The sequence below is a fragment of the Neopelma chrysocephalum genome, unplaced genomic scaffold (assembly GCF_003984885.1).
Source record: "Neopelma chrysocephalum unplaced genomic scaffold, ASM398488v2 Primary Assembly neopelma1_62, whole genome shotgun sequence".
In the NCBI taxonomy this organism is placed as follows: Eukaryota; Metazoa; Chordata; class Aves; order Passeriformes; family Pipridae; genus Neopelma; species Neopelma chrysocephalum.
Genome location: NW_020897719.1, coordinates 9,371,833 through 9,398,163, shown reverse-complemented (window position 1 = coordinate 9,398,163; position 26,331 = coordinate 9,371,833). Strand labels below are relative to the sequence as shown.

The 26,331-nt window shown below is 38.2% G+C and overlaps 1 protein-coding gene across 2 annotated transcripts in view; it reads left to right on the top strand.

Moving 5' to 3' along the window:
- ASZ1 (ankyrin repeat, SAM and basic leucine zipper domain containing 1) overlaps positions 1 to 26,331 on the top strand; it is a 41,669-nt gene extending 15,338 nt beyond the window's left edge. For both annotated transcript variants that reach the window (XM_027682278.1, XM_027682277.1), the window contains exons 5-13: positions 3,938 to 4,049; positions 4,294 to 4,428; positions 6,789 to 6,901; positions 9,702 to 9,777; positions 10,109 to 10,165; positions 16,849 to 16,961; positions 21,377 to 21,482; positions 21,908 to 22,021; positions 23,819 to 26,331. In XM_027682278.1, the coding sequence (XP_027538079.1) occupies positions 3,938 to 4,049; positions 4,294 to 4,428; positions 6,789 to 6,901; positions 9,702 to 9,777; positions 10,109 to 10,165; positions 16,849 to 16,961; positions 21,377 to 21,482; positions 21,908 to 22,021; positions 23,819 to 23,965 (973 nt within the window). In that variant the 3' untranslated portion in view covers positions 23,966 to 26,331. The remainder of the gene's footprint in view (positions 1 to 3,937; positions 4,050 to 4,293; positions 4,429 to 6,788; positions 6,902 to 9,701; positions 9,778 to 10,108; positions 10,166 to 16,848; positions 16,962 to 21,376; positions 21,483 to 21,907; positions 22,022 to 23,818) is intronic.

The window sequence follows — 26,331 nt, the reverse complement described above, 5'->3', positions numbered from 1 at the left end:
GAGTTGGATTCTATGATCCTCGTGGATCTCTTCCAACTCAGAATATTCTGTTATTCTAAAGATAAAAATAAACAAACAAAAATCTCTCTTCATTTGCATGAGACCTTTTTTTTTATTTAGGTGCTGAAAAGCTGGAAGCGAAGTTGGAACAGGCATCATCCTTAATTAATAAATTGTTCATATGCTTTTTAAGATTTTATGTATTTATTTTTTTACTGACTATGACTTCATTGTCATGTTCAATATGGGCAAACGTCCTGTGGCAAATTGTGCCGTACTTAACAGGTGTTTGGACAAGAAGGTTATCTGCAAGCCAGACTGGTGAAACATGGTGGTTCCTCAAAATGATGAAAGGATTCTTCAGATCTTCTGTGTGGATGGTTATCACTACACTCTATGACTTTTTTAGATTGCACTAACTGAGATGTACCGATACATTTAATTTCTTTTCAATTTAAGCAGGAAACAGTGGATTTGCCGTGTTAAAGCTTGCTGTTGTGCTTGTGGGGGGTTCTTTGCAGGATTAGGAAAACAGGGTTTGTTTTCTCTAATGCTCTCATCTCCCTCCTGTGGCCATACGTGTAAATGGACTCTGATTTCAGGGGGCGGCTCACGGCACCCCCTCTGCATGTAGAGTTGTGAATTTGTGCAGCACTGTGAGTGTTGCTATTATGAAACAGCTTGTAGCCTTTCAAGTTAAAACTTGAGCATTAAAATGGAATACTTGCAGTACTAATTGTGTATTCGTATTGGTGGACCTTTTAAATGTTATATTTATTGGGTTTTACTTGGAAATGGAGAAATTTTTTTAGTGGCTTTAATGTCATTGAGTTGTTGTCTTGATTTTGGATATCACGTCTGCAGTACTGTGCAGCTGTAACCATATCATATTCTTTGGAGAAAAGACTATTCTGTAGCCTCAGGGCTTTTGTTCAGTATTTTCCCTTTGAAATAATCAGAAGGTAATTATGAAGTAGTTGCAGTGTGAAAGTTCTAAAAAAAAAAAAAAAGTTGAGAACAGGAGAAATTAAAATGAAATCAGGCATGGTTGGACTTTTTGCAGTCAGATGTAAATACTTAAAAGGTGATGGCATGGAAAGTCTGTCAAAGGCTACCTACTACTGAAATGTGTGGGAGTGTCTGCATTAGGGAAACAAGTTTTTTGCTACAAATTGTTAGGTTGTAATCAACTTCTCATTCTTTACAATATAGGTATCCACAGCGTGCTTGTAGCAAATGTGGGTAGAGCCCTTCCCAAATCTTTGTTCATGAAGCCTAGCCATAATCCACAGATATCTGAAGATGTCTAGATATAGATATCTCAAGAGACATATAGAGATGGTGAGGTATAGCTATCTCATCAGTTAGTTATTAAGTTGCAGAGGCAGATTACAGAGTCTTTCTCTATTTTTATAGTAATCTTCATAGGATCACAGGGTGATTCAGGCCGGAAGGGACTTAAAGAGGTTTCCAGTCCAACTGCTCCGTTAAAGCTACCTCTGCTAAGACAGTGGGCTAGGTTGCCATCTGGTCTTGAAACTCACTAAAGATGGAGACTAAAAAACTTCTCTGAGCAACCAGTTCTACTGATTGACTGTGCCCCATGGTAAAAATGTGTCCTCATATTCAGTTAAAACTTCTGCTTTTGGAGGGTTGATGAACTAAATTGAATTAGTTCTAGACTGATGCAAATCTTTTTGCTTCATTCCAAAGTTCTACTGTTTTGTTAACTGTATGTTTTGAAGGTCTGGTTACCTTTCATTTTGCTTATCTCTGAGTAATCGACTTTTTCCTTACTGTAAGGCTGTCTCAAATGCGCACAAACTGTGTTTACATAAGACAAAATATTATCATAGTATGAATGATCAAACCCAAAGAAATATGTGCAAAGCCTTAGTTCTAGCAATATTCTCTGGAAGTAGGCAGCAGTTTTAAGACAACTGCTTTAGGACATGCTTTTTGGGATCCCTCTAATGGTAGATGAACTTAGTATTAAGAAATGCAAAACTGGGAGGAGCAATCCTACACTCAAGTATATTCTAGCAAAATGGAATAATCTTTTGAAAGCAGGTTTTTGACACGCAGCTGTACGTTACAAGCAATAAATAGTGTTTTTCATGAAAAACTATCACTTTTTAAGATACAATAAATTTTAATTGAACAACAGTAGTAAAATATATTTTAGTTTAAATCACATTACTTTGTAGCAACCAAAACCCACACATCTTTCTCCTCCAAATACTGCTTTATTTTTTTTTTCCTTTAATTCTGCAGTCTTATTCCACCAAAGAATAAATATCAGGCATCTGGAAAGATACTTGTGAACAGAAGCTTTTGAGCAATATTTTTTTCTTTCAAAATATGCAGATGACTCACAATGGCTTCATCTTGTAAGCATCTTTAGAAGCGCAAGATCAGTAGGCTGTTGTCATCATAGTTTTGGGATATAAAAAGCCAGAATAATGGGAAGGGTGGTGTTTAAGTACTCCTTCAACAATTGTAAGAAACAGTAATCTATGTAGGGGAGAAAGAGTGAACAGACACACTTCACAGAATCACAGAATCATCAAGGCTGGAAGAGACCTTCAAGATCATCTAGTCCAACCATCGACCTGGCACCACCATAATCACCCCTAAACTCTATCCCCGAGTGCCATATCTAGATGCCTGTGTATTGGGTCTTCACCGTCACTTCCAGAGACGGTGGCTCCACCACATCCCTGGGCAAGTATTCCAATGCCTAACCAATCTTCCAGTGAAAAAAAAATTTCCTAATATCTAAACCAAACCTTCTCTGGTGCAACTTCTGGAAACAGAAAACAAAAATGAGATAAAGGACAAAAATATTTTGGTTGCATTTAGTTTTAGTACTTGAAAAGTTAAGTATGGTCTTTGTATGTAATTCTCTGAAGACTCCTCTTGGGTGTACTCAGGGTGGGGGGGTCCTGAATGTTGACAATATGTGCGTAGCCTGTGCTATTGCACTGCACCTCTGCACAGTGGTGGTAAGACCTGTATGACCTGTGATTCTGTCACTTACACTGATTTTACCAGAGAGAGTTTTGGATTTATAAACATAGTTTGGTTTTTTTTAATATTCTTCCTCTTAAATATTCAGTTGTGATTTACCACTTGCCCTCCTTGAAACTGCATATTTTTTCCAAATTTAGGATCGAAATTAATCTGTATGTAGAACCCGTCACTTAGGCTGTGTGTTTTAAAAATGAGAAATGGAAGTATTCCACTGTTTTGTTAATTGAAGGGAAAAAAGATGATTTACTGATTTTTCTCTGCTTTTAGTAGGGTGAAACCTGTGGTCTGCAATTATGCTCATTCTCTTCTCATTGAGCTGACCTATATGCTAAATGAGAGGCCTGCTGCTTCTGGGTCTGTGGTAGCAGCAGGAAGGATGGTTTTTAAAAACTAGTTTTGCGTGGTTCAGAACCAGAACAGAAATGGTTTAGTCACCAAGCTGCAGTGTTTCATTGCTGGGACATGTTAAGGTTATTTGTGTGTTAATGTGCTAATGGAATTTGCAGGTGGTAAACATTGATACAGATTTTTTTACTTGTTTCTCCCAGAAGTACGATATATCTATATTCTAAACTCCTAGGAGAGACATGTTGAGTTTCCTCTAAGTTTCCTTTTTGACAAGTTGAGAGGCAATTGATCTCTTAACTTTGTTTTAATCAGAAAATAAATGCAACCTCTTAAAATATTTAAAACTTGTTAATTGTTCATAAATGAGTTGCTGACTCTGTATGTTCTGTTGACTCCTGTGCTGAAGCATGAATGTAGTGTCTTGGTCTTTCATCCTCTGTGTAGTTCCTCTGCAGAACAGAAAATCTTTATAGAACTGAGGTGCTCTACTTGATAATACAGTGGCATTTTGATATCTTGAAAAACTTTTTTTTTCAGCTGGCCTCTTTTCTTTCAGGAAAAAAATGACTGCACTGATGTATGCAGCTAGAAAAGGCTATGCTCGCGTTGTTGCTCTGCTTGTTGCTCATGGATCACACATAAACACCCAAGATGAAAATGGATATTCAGTAAGTGATTTACTTTTGTGTGTTGTAATTAATGATAAAAATTTTAAAAAGCAAGAACCTGCTAGCTTGTTTCTAGGTACAACTTTCTCAGAAATACTCATTGGAATTTTCTGCTTTAACACCACTTTGAGATTCTTTTGTATTAATTGTCTTTGTCTCCAGACTGGGCCATGCTTTATTGATTGAACCTTTGTCATTTTTTGCTCCATATGTACATTTGGTGAAACAAAGTTGCTCTTTGCAGGCATTAATATGGGCAGCACAGCATGGACATAGAAGTGTAATTTTGAAGTTGCTTGAGCTAGGAGCTGACAAAAATCTACAGACTAAGGATGAAAAAACAGCAGCAGAGATAGCAAAAATCAATAAACATACAGAGGTATTTAATTTCATTTTTTTAGAAATGTAAATGTTGTGTTTTGACTCAAGAATCTGTTAATAATTATATAATTTTCTATAGAAGTGTTACTTTAATAATTACATTATAGCAGCTAGTTGAATACTCGTGCTGTTACATCTATATAGACAACTTTCTGTTATATCAAAACTTTTCACAGTACTGTAAAGGCTATAGAGTAGTGTTTTGGAAACGCTTTTTCTTTTTTCTTTATTCTTTCAGAATCCTTGACTTTAGATTTAGAATACAAAACAAGGGATTATTCGTGTTAGTAATGTTGATAAGAGAAGTATAAAAATGTGTTGTTTTTTATCTGTCTGCCAAAATATGTGAGAGAATGCAGATATCAAACTAATTTGCAGAGTATAGTTTCTGATTGAATTTGGAAGTGAAAAGGCTAAAGCTAAAAAGAGGGAGAGTTGGTACTGGCTATTTTCAAAATCTGTTCTTGGGAGGGAGGAAGGTGTAAAATAATGTAATTTGGTCATTGGATCGTGGGGAGAGCAGTGTAGAGAGCTACTGACTTTTCTCCTAAAATAAATCTGTTTACTGCTGTTACCAGATGATGCATGGTGGATCAGTGAGACCATATTTCTGTGTGTTTTGCCTTGAGTTGCTCTTACGAATGATGTGACTTTTCACAGTGGCTCTTCAAAAATGTATAATTTACTCTTACAAATTGTAATTCACTTTACAGCTTCTTTTTCTTACCTTTTTTTTCTGCCAGACTCCGAGGCTAGGCAGGAGCAAAAATGATAGCTATGCACAAAGCTGTCAGTGGAAGCTAGCAAGATCTGTGTCTGAGGCTCAGTGATCTGTTAGCTCAGGTTACTGAAAGAGGTTACAAAAGCTTTCTGCCTTTGATAAATGACTTGTTCAGCAGGTTACGGCCATATAATCTTATAACATGACTTTCTCTGACATGGGGGGAATACAGGCTTCTCACACTTGAGAGGTGGGTCCTGCCTCTTGACCTGAACAGTTGGTGCAAAGTCTTGCAGATGGTATTGAGATATTTAATGGTCATGAGCTTCTTCCAGCTTCAGGATCTGCTTTTCAGGCCGTTGACAACTGAAAGGCCTGTCATACAGACTGTCTGCAGAAACTGTTTCTGGGAGGGGAAATATTTTTCATTTCTGTTACTCTGAATTTGACTGGGATGGAGTTATTTTTCTTCCCAACAGCCTATATGGTGCTGTGCTTTAGGATTGACCAAACCACCGTTGGTAACACACCAGTGTCTTAGCTATTGCTGAGCGGTGCTTGTGCAGCATCAAGGCCTTCTGTTTCTCAGACTGCTCCCCATCTTCAGCAAGTAGACTGGGATTGAGCAAGAGGTTGAGAGTGGGCATAGCCTTGAACTGCTAACTCCAGCTGACACAAGGGATACTCCGTGCCCTATAACATGCTCAGTGATAAAATTGAACACTGGCTGGGCATTTCTCTGCTGGTGGGAGGTGGTCGCTGCCTTTGCATCACTTAGGTTTTGGGTTTTTTCCCCCTTTACTTTTCAGACTGTATTTATCTCAGCCCAAGAAAAGTTTTCTTACTCTTACCCTTGTGATTCTCTCCCATACTGCTGAACTGAGTAGGGACTTATCAGCCAAGATCAACCCACTGCACTATGTGTATATGTATATGTATATGAAACTGGCTAGTCACCTGAAGTTCAGGCAAGTGGTTTCACCATTTCTTTAGGTTTATTGAGGTTCTACTTGTTTTGCCATTTTTCTGCTTGTTTTTGCTTGTTTTTCTAGTGACTATCTTAAAACTCACACAGGGGCAGTTCAGTTTCTGGAATCCATCACTGATGCATAGCGATGTCTAGCAGAAGGCTGCTTCTTTAATCAGTTGAAAGAATCCCTGTCTGTCAGATATAGTTAACTTAGATTGTCAGGTGTAAATTGATCAATGTTAGGTCTATATGTGCACTGGAAATGGAAACATGAAAATAGTTGTGTGTTCTGTGCCCTTTAGACAACTTATTGCCTTGAGTATATAGAACTCTTGTGTCTACAAACCACAAAAATTAGTATGTTGGTGTTTGGCTGCTTCTGTAGTGATGGATGCTGACTTTTTTAGACCACGTTACATCCACTGTTTTGCTCTATGACAATTCATTGATGTGTTGGAATTTGATTAATTTGGAAATGCTCTTGATAAACTCTGTGGGTGTAGTCTTAACTTCTCATTATAGATGTATGCTTTAGAGAATAAGTGGCAGATGTTTCATGTTCCCTGTAGGTAGTAATTGGTTATAGAACTCTTCGTAGTCTTATTCCCATATATTTTTTTATGCATTTTGAGTTTGAATAACAATTAATTCATTTTGGCTCTTCCAGATTTTTAGTTTGCTCTCTTTGGCTGCAAATCACTTGCAAGGGAGATACCATAAAACGGTTGAGCAAGAGGCTATCTGCAAATTTCTGACAGCTGTCCCTGACCACGGAGTTGGGTAAATACAGTTATAGTGTAATTTTAGCATGTAAACATTCCTAAGAGATTGTATTTGTTCGTATCAATGATCAAGTTGTTCCTATATATATATATGTTATGTATTTTTTGGAGCACTGCCAAGAGCCTATAGTAAGTATATTAATGTACTATTAATTTTTCAAGAATTATAAACAAAGAGCATGGTCTTGTTCTGTGCTTGTCTTCATTTGATGTTAAAATTTTGATGCTTTCACTGAATGCCGCTTTTCAGCTTCACGTCACCAGGCAGAGCTATGCCGTTTTCTTTTTTTCCTGCACATGAGTCAAAATTACGTATGAACACCAGTTAAGCTCTGGAAGTTTTGGCAGAGCATGCTGGTGACTGAAGCTTGAAGGTGTCCTATGCCTGAAATCAGCCCCTGCTTCAGCAACTTCAAAGACCTCTGATACAATTTTTTTCCAGTACATGTTGGCTAAGAAGTCCTCAACAAACCGTCTACTTCCTGCCTTCATCTTGAGTTGCATGGTCTTAGAAAGACAGCTTCTGGAGCCCATAGTCTCTTCTGATGTGTCAGATTGCCCCTGCTCAGCCAGGTCGTGCTGAGTTCGGAATGACGTAGTTTTGTATCGTTAGGCTGATAGGTTGATGGCAGTTTGCAGGGCAGCAGTTCACATCAGACAGGGCCTCAGTTCAGACAAAGCCTCACTGGGTTCTGTTGTTAGAATCATAGAATCATTAATGTTGGAAAAGACCTCCATCAAGTCCCAACTCTTGATCAAACACCACTATGTCAACTAAACCGTAGCACTAAGTGCCATAGCCAGTCATTTCTTGGAACACTTCCAGGGATGGTGACTCTGCCACATCCCTGGGCAGCCTCTTCCAATGCCTGACCACCCCTGCAGCAAAGAAGTTCTTCCTAATGTCCAATCTGAACCTCCCTTGTGTCAGCTTGAGGCCATTTCCTCTTGTCCTGTCTCTAGTTGCCTGGTAGAAGAGGCCAACCCCCACCTGGTCACAACCTCCTGTCAGGTAGTTGTAAAGAGCAATAAGGTCTCCCCTGGGCCTCCTTTTCTCCAGACAAAACAACTCCAGCTCCCTCAGCTGCTCCTTGCATGACTTGCTCTCTAGACCCTTCACAAGCTTTGTTACCCTTCTCTGGACATGCTCCAGCACCTCAATGTCTTTCTAGCAGTGAGGGACCCAGAACTGGACACAACACTCAAGGTGTGGCCTCACTGGTGCCAAGATCAGAGGAACAATCACTTCCCTAGTCCTGCTGGCCACACTGGTATATGCCAGGATGCCATTGGCCTTCTTAACCACCCAGTCACACTGCTGCCTCATGTTTAGCCCTCTCTTGACCAGCACCCTGAAGTTCTTTTCCGCTGGGACTCTTTGCAAACACTCTTCTCTCAACCTGTAGCGCTGCATGGGGGTGTTGTGACCAAAGGGCAGGACCCAGCACTTCTACAATTGGCCTCAGCCCATTGATCCAGCTTGTCCAGATGCCTCTGGCAGAGCCTTCCGGCTCTCCAGCAGATCAACACTCAACTTAGTGTCGTCTGTGAACTTACTGAGGGTGCCCTTCATCCCATTGTCCAAATCATCAATAAAGAAGTTAAAGAGGACTGGCCTCAATACTGAGGCTTAGGGAACAGCACCAGTGACCAGCCACCGGCTGGATGTAACTCCATTCACCACCACTCTGGGCCCAACCATTCAGCCAGTTTTTAATGCAGCAAAGAGGGCACCTGGCCAAGCCATGAGCAGGCAGTTTCTCCAGGAGAACTATGTGGGAGATGGTATTGGAGGCTTTACTGAAGTCCAGGTAGACAATATCCACAGCCTTTCCCTCATCCTGAAATGGATGGTCATAAAAGGAGATCAGGTTGGTCTAGCAGGACCCACCTTTCCTAAACCCATGCTCTCTGAGCCTGATCTCCTGGTTGTCATGTACATGCTGTGTGATGACACTCAAGATGCTCTTTCAATTTTTGAGGTGAAGAGGAGGCAGACCTTCATTTCAGGGCCTACAATAAGACAGAGCAACTCATAACTCAGGATTTTGGCAAAGGATTCACTGTAGCAATAGCAGTAGTCCTTTCTGGATTTTGTATTTATTTTTTGGTTTGATTCTCTTCACTACAGTTCATCTGAATGTTGAAAGCTGTTTACTTATTTCCCCCCATATGCTTTTAAATCTCTTAGTAGAGCAAGGAATCAAAATTGATATTGTGTCTTTGTTTAGAAATGTTAAACTCTGAACCTACATTTCGAAGTTTACTACCTCCTCAGTCTGAACAGTAGTCTTCTGACAGCAAGTTTGTTGAGGGACTAATTTCCACTGTCTTTAGTTACAGACATTCGTGTTTTCTTCATAACCTTTTTTGGCTTAACTGGAAACAAAAGGGTAAGAGTTTTGGACTGAATCCAATTTATGTGGATGTTATCTGATAAGAATACATAGTTACCTTCCTTAACCCTACTTCCACATTTTTCAGGCTTTTGTGACCCAACTTCAAGGTTCAGTTGGAGTGTTTTGTGACTTAAAATGACCTTTATTTATGAAAATCATCCCCTTCAGGCTCAATTCAACTTATTAGACAGAAAAGACATTTATAGAATTTTGATAAAATAAATTGCATCCCATGATGTTTATGAGATGCTTCTGTCATCAACAGGTGTGTGCAACTTCAGGTTGCTCCCCAGTGCTTTATCTGAAGAGCTTTTCTATAGCATTTTGTTCTGGATGTCTTTTTTTTTTTTTTTTAATTTCCACTGTTTTTAACTCCAGTCTCATTTATTATCTTTACAGTTCCTATTCACTCTTTGATGACATGGAAGTGTTTTTACATGGTCTTGGTCTAGAACACATTAGAGGACTATTGAAGGTAATCTTGTGTGTCTGCTATGTGTCAAGTAATCCATGAAAGCCAAATGCAACTACTGCATAATAAAAAGTTATATCACTATTAGTATATTAATTCAAGTAAATTTATTAAACAGAAGTTTATATATAAAATGGTAAGTTAAACTACAATGGACTAGATTGAATTTCTTGATAATGTGCATTCGTCACAACATGTGATGCTTCTAAACTGAACAACTCTTTCATTCCTTTTGTTCCTGAAAACTGAAGTAAAACAAGGAAAAACAAATCAAGTGAAAACTGATTTCTTCTGAAATTCTTTTTGATGGTAGAAACCCCTTTGTTTTATACAGGAACAAGATATAGCTTTAAGAGAACTTCTGATCATGCAAAAAGATGACTTAATACAGGTCAGTTTACTACTTTAAAACTTAATTTAGTTTTTTCTTCTTTTTATAATGTTTTTAATATCTTCTCTTTATAAATGTCTAACCTTGTAAAAATTCTTTCAGCATCTTCTGCAGCTTCTTGAATTTTAATGTGAATAGAGACAAACTTTTTATGAAGTGTGTAATCTAACGGATCAGTGAATGATCAGGGTTAAGCAGGAAATAGTTCTGGTTTAAAGTTTAGTTGTTACCATTTTTAGTATTTGAGTATGATTTCCCTGAAGGGAAATCAGTGCTTGGATTAGCAGTACATAATCCTAAACTACTACTTTAAATGTGGTCCTCCTTTGTGAGGTGGTAATTTTTGTTGGAGAAATGAGAGCTCTCTGACATTAGAGTCTCTTGATTTGTAGAATCTCATATCCCGATCGGGTTTGTAAAACCTTACCAAAAAAAAAAAGAGATTTTGTTTCTTTCAGTTTACTGCAGCTGGGAAGGTCTTTTGCTGTTATCCAGGACTAAGTGATGTATATTACAAAACTTCAGTTTTCAGTGGAGATAGGGTGGTTGCTTTTCCTTAGTCTTTACTGGATTTTTTCATGTGGGAAACAAAAGACTTCCTGTGCTTACAGGAGGATGCTATAATAAAATCTGATTGTAGGAGTATCCTTGGAACACTGTAAGTACTTCAGGCTTCAGAATTCTTTTGAGCACTCTGTGCCTGGTCTGGGATACCAGAGATGCCTCATGAAAACAGCTGCTTCAAGACTGCTCCCTGCTGCTGATGTACTGCCATGTCCTTAATGTCAGCTTTTTTTCTCCCTATCCTGGTACCAAGGAGGCACGTGTTCTAGCAGGTGGAACCAGAGTTTTATTCCTTCAGAGTGGATATCAACAAGGATGTTTTGTTTGAAGTTTTGTCTTGTAACTGAGTACAGTTTAATTGTTCTGACAGAACTCACAAGTAGTTCTGTATTGTCAGGGGGTGCATGTATAGGGAGCTTTGTCAATTAAGAGATTTTTAAGAGTTCATCTATGCCTTAACTCAATCTAACCACTTCTGTTAGGGATAATAAGAAGTACTTCTACGAATACATCAATAGCAAAAGGAGGGGCAAGGAAAACATACATTCTTTGTTGGACATGGGGGGAACATAGTCACCAAAGATGAGGAAAAGGCTGAGGTACTTAATACCTTCTTTGCCTCAGTTTTCAACAGTAAGACAGGTTGTCCTGAGGACAACCGGCTTCTGGAGCTTGTAGACAGAGCTAAGAAGCTGAATAGCCCCCCTGTAATCCAGGAGGAAACAGTTAGCAACCTGCTGAGCCACTTAGATCCCTACAAGTCTATGGGACCAGAAGGGATCCGCCCAAGGGTGATGAGGGAGCTGGCGGAAGAGCTTGCCAAGCTGCTTTCCATCATTTACCAACAGTCCTGGCTCACTGGGGGAGGTCCCAGATGACTGGACGTTGGCAAATGTCACACCAATCCACAAAAAGGGCTGCAAGAAGGACCCAGGAAACTACAGGCCTGTCAGCCTGACCTCAGTGCCTGGCAAGGTTATGGAGCAGATCATCCTAAGTGCAATCACACAACACCTACAGGATGGACAAGGGATCAGACACAGACAGTATGGGTTTAGGAGGGGCAGGTCCTGTCTGACCAACCTGATCTCCTTTTATGATCAGGTGACCCACCTGGTGGATGAGGGGAAGGCTGTGGATGTGGTCTATCTGGACTTCAGCAAAGCCTTTGACACCATCTCCCATAGCATTCTCCTGGAATAGCTGGCAGCCCACGGCTTGAACAGGGACACTGCTGGGTTAGGAACTGACTGGAGGGCCAGACCCAGAGAGTGGTGGTGAACGGTGCTGCATCCAGTTGGCAGCTGGTCACTAGCGGTGTCCCCCAGGGATCAGTGTTGGGCCCAGTTCTGTTTAATATCTTTATTGATGATCTGGATGAGGGGATTGAGTCCACCATTAGCAAATTTGCAGATGACATCAAGTTGGGGTGGAGTGTTGATCTGCTGGAAGGCAGGAGGGCTCTTCAGAGGGACCTGAACAAGCTGGAGAGATGGTCTGATTCCAACAGGATGAGGTTCAACAGGGCCAAGTGCCGGGTCCTGCACTTTGGCTGCAACAACCCCATGCAGCGCTACAGGCTGGGGACAGGGTGTCTGGAGAGCAGCCAGGCAGAAAGGGACCTGGGAGTTTGGATTGACAGGAAACTGAACATGAGCCATCAGTGTGCCCAGGTGGCCAAGAAGGCCAATGGCATCCTGGCCTCTATCAGGAACAGTGTGGCCAACAGGTCCAGGGAAGTGATTCTTCCCCTGTACTCACCCCTGCTGGTGAGGCCACTGTGTCCAGTTCTGGGCCCCTCAGCTCAGGAAGGATATTGAGGTGCTGGAGCAGATACAGAGAAGAGCAACAAGGCTGGTGAAGGGACTCGAGCACAAGTAGTATGAGGAGAGGCTGAGGGAGCTGGGATTGTTTAGTCTGGAGAAGAGGAGGCTCAGGGGAGACCTCATCACTCTGTACAACTCCCTGAAAGGAGGTTGTAGCCACGTGGGGGTTGGTCTCTTCTCGCAACGAGCAGTAGGACAAGAGGACACGGTCTTAAGCTGCCCCAGGGGAGGTTTAGGTTGGGTATTAGGAAGAAATTCTTTACAAAGAGAGTAATCAGGCATTGGAGCGGGCTGCCCAGGGATGTGGTGGATTCACCGTCCCTGGAGGTTTTTAAGATGAGACTGGATGTGGCACTTAGTGCCATGGTCTAGTAACCACGGCAGTGTTGGATCAGGGGTTGGACTTCATGATCTCAGGTCTTTTCCAACCTGGTTGATTCTATGATTCTAAACATTATAAGGCATGTCAGTGTGTTCTGATGTTACTGCTTTTCTGAAGCCTCAGGATCATTGGACAGCATCCTGGTGTGGGATTTATATGAATCCTAAAGCCCCTATTGACAGGGGTTTTGTTCTTAAAGGAGATACTTGTGGCTTCTTCTCATCTCTGTGTGAGCTGCTGTGTTACTTATGACTGCATTAAACTGCAAATCTGACTGAGCATATGTTCATATTCATCACCTCCTTGGGTGTTGTAGTCATTGCTTTTTTTTTGTCCAGGGGACACTGGGGGAAGGGGATAGAGTTGTGGAGTTTAGTGAATGGCTAAGCCTTACAGTTCCTTCTCCAAAGATGTGTAATTTCACTCAAAATGATAGCTTCTCTTTCAGTGTTTTAACATGTTTGAGGCTCCCTATTTTAAACACAAACTGAAAGTTTTGAACAAACTGAAATAGCCACCTGGATCAGCTGCTTCTGCACAGGAAGATAAAACAATTCCTGTAAATATTGCCTCTTAACTCTGCAACAGCAGAAAACAGTTCCTGGAAAATAAGTCGTGGTTTGTGCATGGACATAAATTAATTAGTGAGTCTTCAACTGAGAAGTTAAAAAATTATGTAATGCTCCTGGCTTAGTAGCACTTCATAAGTTATCCTAAATTCTTGATGCAGTCTAGTTTTAGAGCTCTGCTAACAGTTTCTCCCCACGCTGCTGATAGAACAAATCTAATCTGTTCCCTCGTAATTGCAGAGTTGAAAGTTTTTACTGTGATGGCAGACCTTCAGCTCACAGCTAGCTATTTTAAATAGCCTGGATCTTATTACTACAAAGATTAATGATGACCTCTGATGGATACCTCTGAACCAAGCTGCTTTGTATCCAGAGAACTGGGGAGAAATCCTGTCACTATCATGATACACTTTCCTCCATCAAACAATATCAGAAGGCTATTTTCTCTGTAAATGTCTTTATCTGTATTCTACAACAGAGCCTAAACAATGAGTCTTTCAAGCTGAAATTCTTGCATTCCTTAAGCTTATAAACTGTTCCATATTGAGACAAATCTGTTCAATATATTGGGACGTGTCTCTTCAACATTTGATGGGTTTTGTCTGATTCTGCACTACTCATGACACTTAAATTTATTTATTTTTTTAAGCATCTCTTGTAAGATAGCAACAGAAGTGATTTTACGCCTAGGTGCATTTAGGACTAAAAAGGTTTCTTTCTCACATTTTATTTAATTTATAATAAGAGAAGTCCGCACCCAGTTGTGGATTTGAGAATAAATGAAATGTATAATGAAAAGTTGACACATCAAAATTCAAAATATAATCCAGAAATTTAACTATATATATTAGATAATTACCTGGTCTATGTGCTTCCATATCACAGTTCCAGGACTGTAACTCCTCTGCTCCCCGTCCCTACAATAAAGCATTTAATATTTGACAGAAATGCATCAGGTTATTAAAATTAGTGGCCACTCGGGCAAGGGGGCAAGGATGTAAGAGTTCATGTGTAGCTTCACTGGTTTTATCTGAGTGGTATATCATCTTTCAGGTGTTGAGGCAATCTGTTATTCACCTCTTGTATTGTTCATACTGGAATGTGAGTTTGGGGCTTGGATTTTCAGGGGTTGCTTTTTATCTATTTAAATAAAGAATAAAATAGATGTTCTTTGAGTTGATGTGGCTAAAATTAAAATCAAGAGTGCACATAGTCTGTGCATCTAAGCAAGTTCTTGTACAACACTTGTACATTCTTAAATATATGGCCACTTCGCAATAATATTCGTGTAATTTGGACTGCAGAGCATCATTGAACCAACACTGACTTAAAAACTTTCTTATCCATGAAGAAGGACTTGTCATACTGTGATTGTCCCATGCATTCATCATTACATGAACAGTCAGGTTCTGTGTCACCCTCATGTTCTGCAGAGATGGTCTAGAAAGGTAAAATATGTCTGCTTTGTGAAATAGTTTGGACTGGTCTATCAACTTCCTGTCTCTTAAGTTCCACACTTTTTACCGTGATATGCAGAACCGCTGTGGTGGCGGAAGGCTTTATCTGTGGTGACATTTATCACATTCTTTACTTCCTGAACTGTATTTTCAAGACATGGTGGCCCTCAGTCAGTGATCCATTTGCAGAAGAACAAAGTACAATATCTTCCTGATATGCTGATCAGAAAGCTGCATCCTGATTTGCTGGTTTCAGGAATGAGAAGGTGGAGTCAAAAGCACACCCAATCTTCATAAGAGTTCCTGCTTTAAGTTTACTACTTAAGAGTAACTACCATTCTATAAATCAGCTTACATATACATGATAAGATAACTGCTGTAATGCTTTGTAAGCATTAAGAAAATACTGGTTCATATCAGATAGGGCTCCACAAGGCAAACGTGAGAGCTAATGGATTGAGCAAACTTACAGCTTGACATAAGTAAAGCAAATAATTTTTAGGAAACCCAGACCTTTCTCTTTTAAGGCTACTAGCGATATTTGCTAAAAAGACTTCAGTGCATTTTGTTCAGGTACCCATGGTAACCTATTGCAAACTCAAAAGTTCTTGACACCTGTTCTTAAATTCCCAATAAATCTTGTTGGGATTTTACCTTACTGAAGAGCTTACCTGTCTATACACTTACGGTTCTAAAATGTTTAAAGACACACTTGTGAGCCCATGGTTACCTGTGATTGGTGGAGAACCCGGAGGACAGTTTTATGCAGTCACGATGAACAGTGGATGTCACAAACAATAGTCTCAGAATAAAGCAAGCATTTCTCCAGGCACTATCTTTTTTCTTAGAGTTTTGATCTGATGTGTGTTGTCAGCTGTTCATTCAAAATTCTTTCTGCAGTAATTGCAGAAATCTGGGATACTCTGAATACTAACATCTTATAGATTTCTGAGGCTGCAGAAGGGAGCTTCAGGACCTCAGACCATCAGTGAGAGTCCTGTATGTCCTAGCATTGGAGACTCTGGGATTCTTGCAGTCTCACATTCCTGAGTGGTCTACTCCCGCTGAATCCAGGCACTCAGCTGGAAAGTTAGGAACAAAGTCATACCTGGAGCTGGCATTATGAGGTTTTTCACTTTTGTGGAGGAGAATCTTAGGGCTGCTAACACCAGAAGTCCTTCAGATGAGCAAGGAAAAGTATTGAATGTGCCACAGAAGCATTTCCCTTTAAACAAAAGGACTATTTTTTAAATTTACTTAAGTGTTCTGCAAGAAAACTCTCAACCTAGGATTTAAATATGACTTAAAATTTAATTTGAGATACTTGATGAATAGCACAGCTGACAGTGTTTTCTGTCTCAGGCATTACTTGGAGAATTTTAGTTACTAGTGTATTTTTTTTTTAAAGAAAATCATGATTTTCTTCAGTTAAAAAAGACCACTTTCGGTAAAACTGATGCTGATTGGATAGTTTCTTCTCTTTCTGAGTTAATGCTGTATCACCATTATGATGATTTGTTATTTTGCTGTCTGAGATGACTCTGATGATTCTGAAATAGATAAGCCTAGCATCCTAACAACACAGGGGTGCTTATACAAGCTGCTATTAATTTTTCTTAGTAAACCCTAAGCAGATTTTCTGAGTATCCTGTGCAATTTCAGTTTGGCAGTTTCTCAGCTCTTGTAATTCTGTTCTGCATCAGGTATTTTTTGTGGTTCTATTTTTTCCTTTGGCACTTACATACATTGTAATTGGTTGTAATAACTTAAAAACAACTTCTTTTGGCTCTTAATAATTAGAAACTCATGTAATAAATGATAATGTACTGTTATGTCTAATAAGTATTAAAAGTAAATTGTATTTGGAACTACTCTTTAAATTTAGATTGGCATTACAAATCCTGGAGATCAAGAGAAACTCCTAGGTGCTATTAATGAGCTGCAAGTGGATGAAAAAAGAATTGAAGACTTCTCTGAAATTTTGAAGCTGGAATTGAGGTATTAACTGTATATCTGAGGAAATGGAAGTGAAATATTAACTATTTAAGGTGACTGCATTATTTTCTGTGGCTCAAAGGTAAAATTCTCTCACACCTTATCCCATGCATAGCATTCATAAGAATATACTAATTAGTGGATTAAGAGAGCTGGTGGTAGGTGTGTTTTTTATAAAGAACGTTGGAAGCATAGACAAGGCAGGCTCTGTTAGTCTTGCAATCAAATTTTTCTGATTGTAAGGTACAATAAAAAGATGTGTGGGAAGGAGAGATGTATATAATTTCTGCATAGGGCTTTAATTTTGAACTGATAAATTAAATGTTGTACATGTGTATCTTAAATCATACGTGTTATTTCCGTATAGATTCAAGACTTTCTTGTTGTTTTTCTCTTCCATTGGAAGCAGTTTTAACTGGCTTCTAAAATATCTCATTTTTTTATCTTACAAATTAAGCACTTCAGAAGTTGGGGTTTTTTTTCCTTACCATAGATTATATGTATGAGTACATTTATAAGGAAACTTTTTTTAAGGAAGTGTTACTCCTTCAAATTTCCATTTCAACTTGATATTTTTTGCCATTATAGTCTTTAAGCATCACCTCTGCAATACCCATCATACTTTTAGCATAGTCTTGTGCAGTACCATGGAAGCCAGGCCTGAGCTGAGAGGTACATTGCTCAGCAACATTATTAAGCTTAATCAGTTCTCTAAGCACTGCTAGAGCACTCCACATCCAGCACAAAAAGAAAAATGAAGAATATAGTAAGTACAAAAGGAGTATTAGGATTTCTTAAACCTCTTACCCTTTACGTGTAAATATTTTTTTTTCCAGAAGACACACCTTGACTTTATTTTAGATTCTGTGCTCATATCTTTCCTCTTCTTACTTCCCAGAACTATGGAACAATAGCTACTGAAAATAGGATTAGACAGTAAAGGTTGAGTTCCTCTTTAAGGTGTGTTTATCTCCCTCTTGACTAGTGACCTGACAGTTGTGCTGCTACTCTCTTTCCCTCTCCGAAACACTGGGGAGCACTGTTGTATTATTTAGGTGCTATGAGGCTAGACTCTGTTAGTTATGTTGTTCATTGAACCAAAGAATGTGCTTGGGTTCAAATTCAGTCTGTACATGTCGCCATGTTTTGGAGGCAGCTGAATCGCACTGCAACTGTGCATTACCTGAGAGAGTTGGGATTGTTCAGCCTGGAGAAGAGAAGGGTCCAGGGAGACCTTAGAGAGGTCTAAAAAGGGAGCCTTCAAGACCAGTGGAGAAGGACTTTTTATAAGGGCATGTAGCGATAGGACAAGGGGGAATGGCTTTGAACTGATGGAGGGCAGGTTTAGGTTAGATATAAGGCTGGTGAGACACTGGAACAAGTTGCCCAGAGAAGCTGTGGATGCCCCATTCCTGGTAGGGTGTTGCAGGGACACGTTAGCTGGGGCTTCAAGCAACCTGGTCTAGTAGAAGGTGTCCCTGTGCATGGCAGAGGGATTGGAATGAGATGATCTCCAAGATGCCTTCCAACTCAAACCGTTCTATGATTCTGTGGTTGTCCATCAAAACAAGTGGGTATTTTCAGAAGAGAATCCAGGTGCAAGCTTGTGCTGTAAGACTGAAGAACTGAAGTTCCAGCATGCAAGAACTAACTAACAAACTAACTAAATAAATCAATGTGATATTGATACACCATAAATAACTTTACAGCATCTGAGCCATTTCTATTAAAATAGAGACTTTTAAGGGGACTTTGCTCAGTTTAAGCTTTATCCATTTTTAAGTTAAAATGTGTGGATTTTTTAGATTGTTCCGTAATAGTGTTCAATATACGCATTCAAACAGAGCAGCTTAAAAATTTGAACATAGGGAACAAGTGGAGAAATACAGAAAATTATCCATTCACTGCATGTGTAGCCAAATACAATAAAATACCCAAATGGTATCTGGTGCAGTCTCACACACCAGTGACATATGTAATTCCTAGTACAGTGTGGGTTAAGATCATAGGAAGTTCTCTAAACCAGAAAATAATTGATTGATTGAAGATGGAAGTACACAAAATATGACAGCATTTCAATTATGGCAAGGACTGCATAGTTTTTTTAGAAAATAGCTTGACAAGTATCTTAGGAATCTGACCTTGAGACTAAAATCATAGGCTATGTTTACATGCTATTATATAAAGATTTTACTTCCCATTTGTTCAAAGTCATTCTGTGAGAAGGAAAATCAGTCATTAAGTCATAGAAAAACTAACATAGTAGAAAATGTTGAACTGATTGATTATAAACTCACAGAGTGTCTAGTACTGTTTAGCCACTGATGTTTTGACAGCCATTAATTCTTTTTAAAAGTGATAATTTTTTGAAAACTTTTCTAAATATAAGAACAAATCACTGCAATGGGTATAAAATTATATGAAAATGGGCCGGGGGGGTTAAAGTGTTAAGACCTATGGTATAGTGAAGTGGTATGAAAAGAATAAATGTATTTCTTTCTTTCCCCCTCCCTAATTCAAGCCCATGACACTCTTTATATTTGCTGAGAATCCTTCCAGAATTCCAAAAAATAATTTCCTTTATGATGAAACACAGAAGGTGCCATAACTGATCTCAGACAGCTAAAAAGTTATCTTTCTAAGTAGAAGGAAATGTTTGCAATTATGGCTTGACTGTAGTAATGTGAGAGAAACTTTGAGACTATCTCCAGATGTTTAGCATTTGGGTTTTTACTCAAAATACTCAGTTCAGTTACATTGTTCTGAAACAAATAATAGTTTATTTTGTAAAGATGTACTAATGGGCTTTCTTACTTCCCCATCTTCGTGAAAACCATGAACATCCTTGGTTTTAAACCTCCAGCATACCTACTAATGCATCTAGATATTTCTGTTTTAAATGTTAAAGTCTTAACAGTTCAGCACTGTTGCAAATCATAGACGTCCTGAGCAGTGTTTGAAACTTTACTCACTAATGATCCTGTGCCAAAGTTGAAGGAAAGCCTTCTATGACACTCTATGGGCTAAATTCCATCTCCGTTTAGATACTTGCACTGCACTGACACGTAGCTTAGTTTACTGGTTTGGCAAATTTCATGGATACCTTTTTGCCCTCAGAAGCAAGATGGTGTGTAAGCATGTTGCATTTAGGTTTAATAGCAGATTGCCCTAGGGAATAGAGGAGTGTTGGGGTCTGAACTAGTTCATTGAGATCCTATGGATCTGCAGAAGAGGAAGTTCTGCAGTAGGAATATATAAATAATTATCTCTTGTTTTGGCTCTACCTGTTATTCACCCAAATGGCAGAGCGAATGGAAACTTTTCTACTGGAGATACAGGCACTTCTCAAGAGTTTTTCAGGGTTTGAGGGCTCACTCTGTAAAAACAATTGGATGATCTTCCTTGCCCTCTTTACCTCTTCCTGGTCAATAGCAAAAAATTTCTGGCCAGCACCATGACTTACAACTAAAAATCTCTGACGGTTCCAGTAGTGTTGAGTCAGTGTCACATGGAACCTCTAGAATCCTAATGTTGAAATTAATCCCTTTTCTCCACTCTTTGAAAATTAATTTGATCAGAGTTGTCTTCCTGTTTGTATTTGAGCACCAACTATAAGTGTTGGTATATAGGTATATAAATATAGGTATAAAAAAAGATATATAAATATACCTATTCTTCCAAATAGGTAACATTGGATATTTTAGGCCTTTGAGGTATATGTTTCCAGATCCAAGGGCCAAGCCAGTATTATTGAATTCTTATCTTATTACACTGTGCTGAAGACTAAATGACTAAATGACTCTAAACCTATTCATTTCAGTCCTAGCTCTAAAAGTAGAAAGCAGGTTTTTTTCCTCCTCTATCTGCCTCAAAAATGTAAGCTGCAGGTCAGAAATATTGATATGTAGAATAAAATTGAGTACAAATTCTCTCTTTTTGGTGTTGCAAGACTTTGATTTGTGCACACACACACACAGGAAAATAAAGTGTTGCAGTTATTATGCATAATGAGTTACAAAATTACACAGCAGGTAATGAAATGTTGCAATTGATAATACAGGCTTGATGAGAGTTAGAAATGGAGGTTAATAGAATGTTTCTGAAAAGCTTTTGGGTGACACTTTTTCAGCTTTTAGTGTGTCTTACTAGCTAAATATTCCAAGTAACTTAATAATTTGTTGTCCTTGCCAAAAAAAAGGGGGAAGAGGGGAGAAACAGAACAAACAAGGAAAAAAAAAACTTGCTAAGATATTAAATGTAGTCTTTAACTACTCTGTTTAAACGACATTGGGGGTTTTTGTATGTGATGAAACTGCCTTTCTGACTCACTAGCCAGTGTTGGAAATGCATAGGTAATATTTGGCTTGCAAAAGGTGCAGCATTTTGACGAATAACAAAATATTGCTTTATTTTTGTAGTGAAGATGAATTCTACAAGTTTCTTCAGAAGCTGAATAAAGAGTGTAGTAAGTTGATCATTCCTGTGCAGACCATGAATAAGCATTTTCTCAAAAATTCGCACAAGGTATTAAACCAAAGAAGAGAAGATTGATTTAGAATCTGTTATTCTGTCTTTTAAATTGAAACCTATAAACACTTATCAACTGTCTTGGTTATTATATAGCTATATAGAGCTCTCCAGTGCTCTTTCTGTAAAGGACACTTTAAAAAAATAATTTATTTCAAAGAGTTAAGCCACCCAGTTAAAGGAGATACATTTGTTTCTTTGTGTTTCTGCTGATAGGAGAGTTAAAGTGACAAAAGTTTCCAAGAAACGCTGCTAGAGAGTAGTAGGTTATGTTGTGCATAAATTGTACAATTAAAACCCAGCATAGATACAGTTATAAACTTTTTCTGGCGCTATCTTTTATGATACATTAACTGAAGAATATTAAACTATAATCTAAAATTATATAATTATGGCAAATTACCATCTGTAACTGTTAACAGATGGTACTGCAGTGGGCACCGACTGAAACTTACATTGAACTCTGCAAAGATTTGGTTTGCAGTGTTAGGAAGCTGGGAGAAGAAGTTGCCAAACTGGAGGACCTGGTAGTGAAGGTGAGTGTGTGTAAGGCTGTTAAATACTGTGTACAGGTTTCTGATGCAACCTCAAATGTGACACCATCAGGGAAATGTTTCATATGTTGGTCTGCCACAGGCTCTTTATCCTTAACTTGGGCTGCATCCACCTTTCCCCAGATAGAATGAGAAATAATCTGGAATATTCCACAGCAATGTGGAAAGCCTCCAAAGGAAGGCACGATCTACCTTTTTCTTTCTCCCTCAGGAAAGAATAGTGGAATGTATCCCTGCACTCTTGGGCAACCATTGTGGCATAAACGCTACGCTGAATAGTGACACTCTTTTTAATTAAGGAATCTTTTGTTTGGAATTATTGACTCACAAGGAAGATACTAAGGTTTTACGGATTGAATGGGAGGCATCCCAGATAAGTCTGCAGAGTGACAAAAGAAGAGGGTGGGAGAGGTCAAGGCTAGATGTTAGCACCATATCAGTCATTCTCAAACCAACACAGTGACACCCTCTTGTCAGATGGGGTCATTTTAAGTAATAGGCTAGTAAAAGGAACAGCCGCTGTGGTAGAGTAAATGGAGCATCAGTGTCAGAAAGGAATCTGTTGCTGAACGAAGCCATGTGGAACTCAGACCTTGAGTATAATGCTATTAATGCAATTTCCTGTAGTTTAAGTAAATTTAATATAATATAACAGCCTTCTCCTAATAAATCACTTAACACCAAATATATTAAGAGGGAGAGATTGTGGCAAAACACTTATTATCCATTTGTTCCATTTTTTGCATATGCAATAATCAATTGTGTATATATTTGCCTCCTGTGTGTGTGCAGGCTAGTTATAAGGGCTGGAAGGGATCTGAGTTAGGTGCCACTTGACTTTGCTTTTATCTGTGCCTAAGGTTTTATAGCTGTCAAGGTGAAGCATAGTGTCTTTGTATCCAGTGAAACAGCCTTCTAATTGCTCAAAAAATGCAATTTTTGTTTTTTAAAATCCTATTATGTTTTATGAATTTCAGTTATGAAGGCTTTAATACAAAACATTTTTGTGCTACTTAATTTATGATGGGGCACTTTGGAATGTAGAGCACCCAAATGTTTATTATGAAAAGTGCAAATTTAAGTGAAACAGTTAAACCACTTATATAAAATGTTTATATAAATTCCCTTAAAGTCTTCAGTACTGTTTGCTAAGCTTAGTCATTACAAGACTTTGTCAGCAGTACATGTCTGTAGCATATAATTTTTGAAAGTGCAGTAAATAAGATGACCTTCTAAGCATTATGAAGTAAAGTAGGAAATCAGAACCTAACCCTGCTGCCCATCATGACAAGGCTCTACTCAGCTTCAACATGTATTTGAGCAGGCACTTGTAAGGTACTTTCCACGATCCCTTTAATTTCGACAAAGGCTAACGTGTTACATATTTAACTTGCTCTTTTAATAAACAATTGTTTTAGTAATTAAATGGCAAAAGTTCTGGTTAAAACATTTGACTATTGGAGTTCAGTTGTTTTGTTACTAGGTTTTTGTAGCATCTATTAGCCGTGTTTTACTCCTGAGTAATTAAGTTTGTAAATGAACAGTTTGTTTTTCTAATATATATTACAGAATGATTGAGTATTAGGTAAGATAAAGGTTTACACACTCATCTATTTCAGTTGAAATAGGACAGAGACAGAAAGAAATAATATCAATCCTAGATGGGTGTGAATTCTTAGGACTGGGTACTTTATAACCCACTTAATAAAATACTTCATAAACTTTCACACTAACTCTTTTTTTGTTGTGCTTTTTATGTGAACTTAACATCTGCCTCAGCATGAACAGAAGAATGAACCCAACCAAGTGAAACTTCCAAAAAAAGCAGCCACCTTGGAAAAAAGATTAGTAAAGATGGGAGGGGTAACATTGCTTGGATTTGGTTTTTTCTTCTTTATAATTAAATTAGTGGTAAAGAAAACCTGAATTTAAGTTTAGTGCTGTTTCTCATCATATCTGTAGTAGTATCAAGTATGTACTTTGATCTAGAAATAAAGTTATTAAAAATTAAAACTGTTACTTAAGAGTATCTTATGGGTTTATTTTGAAATTTTTTTGTATACAATGTAGGTCTAAAATCCTGTCGAAGCTCCTTTTCTTTTTTGGCTTAAAGTTGTAATTATTGCTTACTAATGACTAGTTTCATTTTTTTTACTTTTAGCTGTTTGGAGATGAACATAATTCCGATTATATCACATGTTTGTATTTAAAATTATAATGCAGATGTGTTTTGGGGGTTGGAAGGGTTTAAAATATTTTAAGTATCATATTCAATGTTATGTTGATAAAGATCTTTTCTCTTGCAGAGAGATATACTTTTTTTTTCTTTTCACAATCAAGAGGACTGTGGAGATCTTTTTACACATTGCCTAAAAAGTAATTTCCCGCTGAACTATGATATTCATATTATACCCGACATCTGTTTCTTTAGGGATACTCACTTCTATTAAGAGTTTCATCACATCTATTAAAAGGATAATAACAGTGCTTTGCTGTAAGAATGCAGGCAACTTAGAAGGCATAGCAGCATGTTTTTTCTTGATCTGGTCTTTCACTAAAAATTTTTTCTTAATATTTTGTCCACTTAAAAAGGTGTTTGTAATCCCAGAGTGAAGCATTAATAAGTGGTTTTGATCCGCTCTACCAAAACAGCTATGTTGGAAAAAGGGGAATTGGTGTAAGTGAATTCAAATCAGTTATGTTTTTGCAGGCTTCAATAAACATCTTTAAAAATGCAAAATATTTTGGAAGGGACTTTCTTCTGTCAAAATGAAACAAAAGGAGTCTAAAAAACATAAACCTGGATGGGTGTGTTACACTTTAGGTCTTTCAGTTTTCAGAAATGTTTTGTGGAATCTTAATCTTTGGTATTCCCTCCAGAGACCAGTAAGGAGAAGATAAAAACTTGAGTGCTATTCCAATTGCTGTAACTGCAGTTTTCTGCTTTTTATTTTACTGCATTGGGTGTTAGTATGTTTCCTTATTACTGCAGTTGTTATACCTCCTTTCCTCACAGGTTTCTCCTTCAATGCAAGGAAAATCCTACACAGTGATGAGGCTAGAGGAAAAAATAGCATAAGTTAGGATTTTTTTTCTGTTCTGCTTCCCATTTTGGGTTAGAAGGGATAAGCTGTATTCACCACCACCATCTGCCAGCAGAAGTGGAAGTGAGCATACTATCAGCCTGAACAAATGAAGTATAAAAAAGGAAATGTTTGAAAAATAGTTCTCTATTTCTTCATAATACCTTAGAATTAATCCTAAACTAATAAGACACGTATTGCGAAAGGAAGAACCTTTTATATATGCACACTCTTTCTCTGATTAGCTCAAAATACAGTTCAAATGCAGTTGCCCAGCGATGGGATGGCTCACAGGTGTTACTAGAACTTTGACAGCTAATGTTTTTTGGGTGTTTGTTGCATGAAGTTGTTGGGGTTTTAGGGGGGGTGGATAGTGGAGGGAGAGTAGGTAGCCATGTTGCTCAGACTATGTTTCCAACATGTACTTTTTTATTAGTTAAGTGGAATTATTTCGACCACTAGTAAGATTTCTGTGATACTGCACTTGAAGAGATTCTTCTACTTAGCCCTTACTTCTCCACTTCAGTGACAATTTGCATTAACAAAGCCGGTGCAAAGGACACTGAACAAAGCTTCCATTTGAAGAGATGTGTTTCCTGTCACTGGTAGATCTTGATATTTGAAACAGTAAAAATTTAAACTATTTTTTTCCATGAATTTTAAGTTAAGATCTGGTCATATGGAGGCTTTTTAAGCTAAACTTGGAGGTCTTACCATTGAACAGAAAATCTACTCTGGGAAAGTTTTATCAGTGTTTAACTAAATTATTATGCCTTTGGTGTAAAACACTTATGAGGGAAAAAATAATGCATGATAGTTGCCTATAATTTTTTTCTAATTTGAGAGTTACAATAAAATATTATTTGCAGAAATGAGTCAAAGGTCTGACTGAACTCTAGGAGAAGACCTCCAAAACACATTTGGAAGAAGATGGTCCTTTTAAATTACCTTACGGATCACCTGTTTCAGATGCTTATAGCCATGACCGCAAACACATGTGAACATGATTTGGGTTAAACATAGGCTTTGTGCCAGCAGCATTCTTGGCATCGTGCACTGTTCAAGAATAGTGTTCAAAACTACATAAACCACTCACAAGAAGTAGGGTCTTGGAGTAACCACTTTAAGTTGTATTTGTTAATTGATCTGTCAAGAACTGTGTTGCATGAAGAGGACATGCTAAGAGCTAAATGAGCAAAGATTATTTTG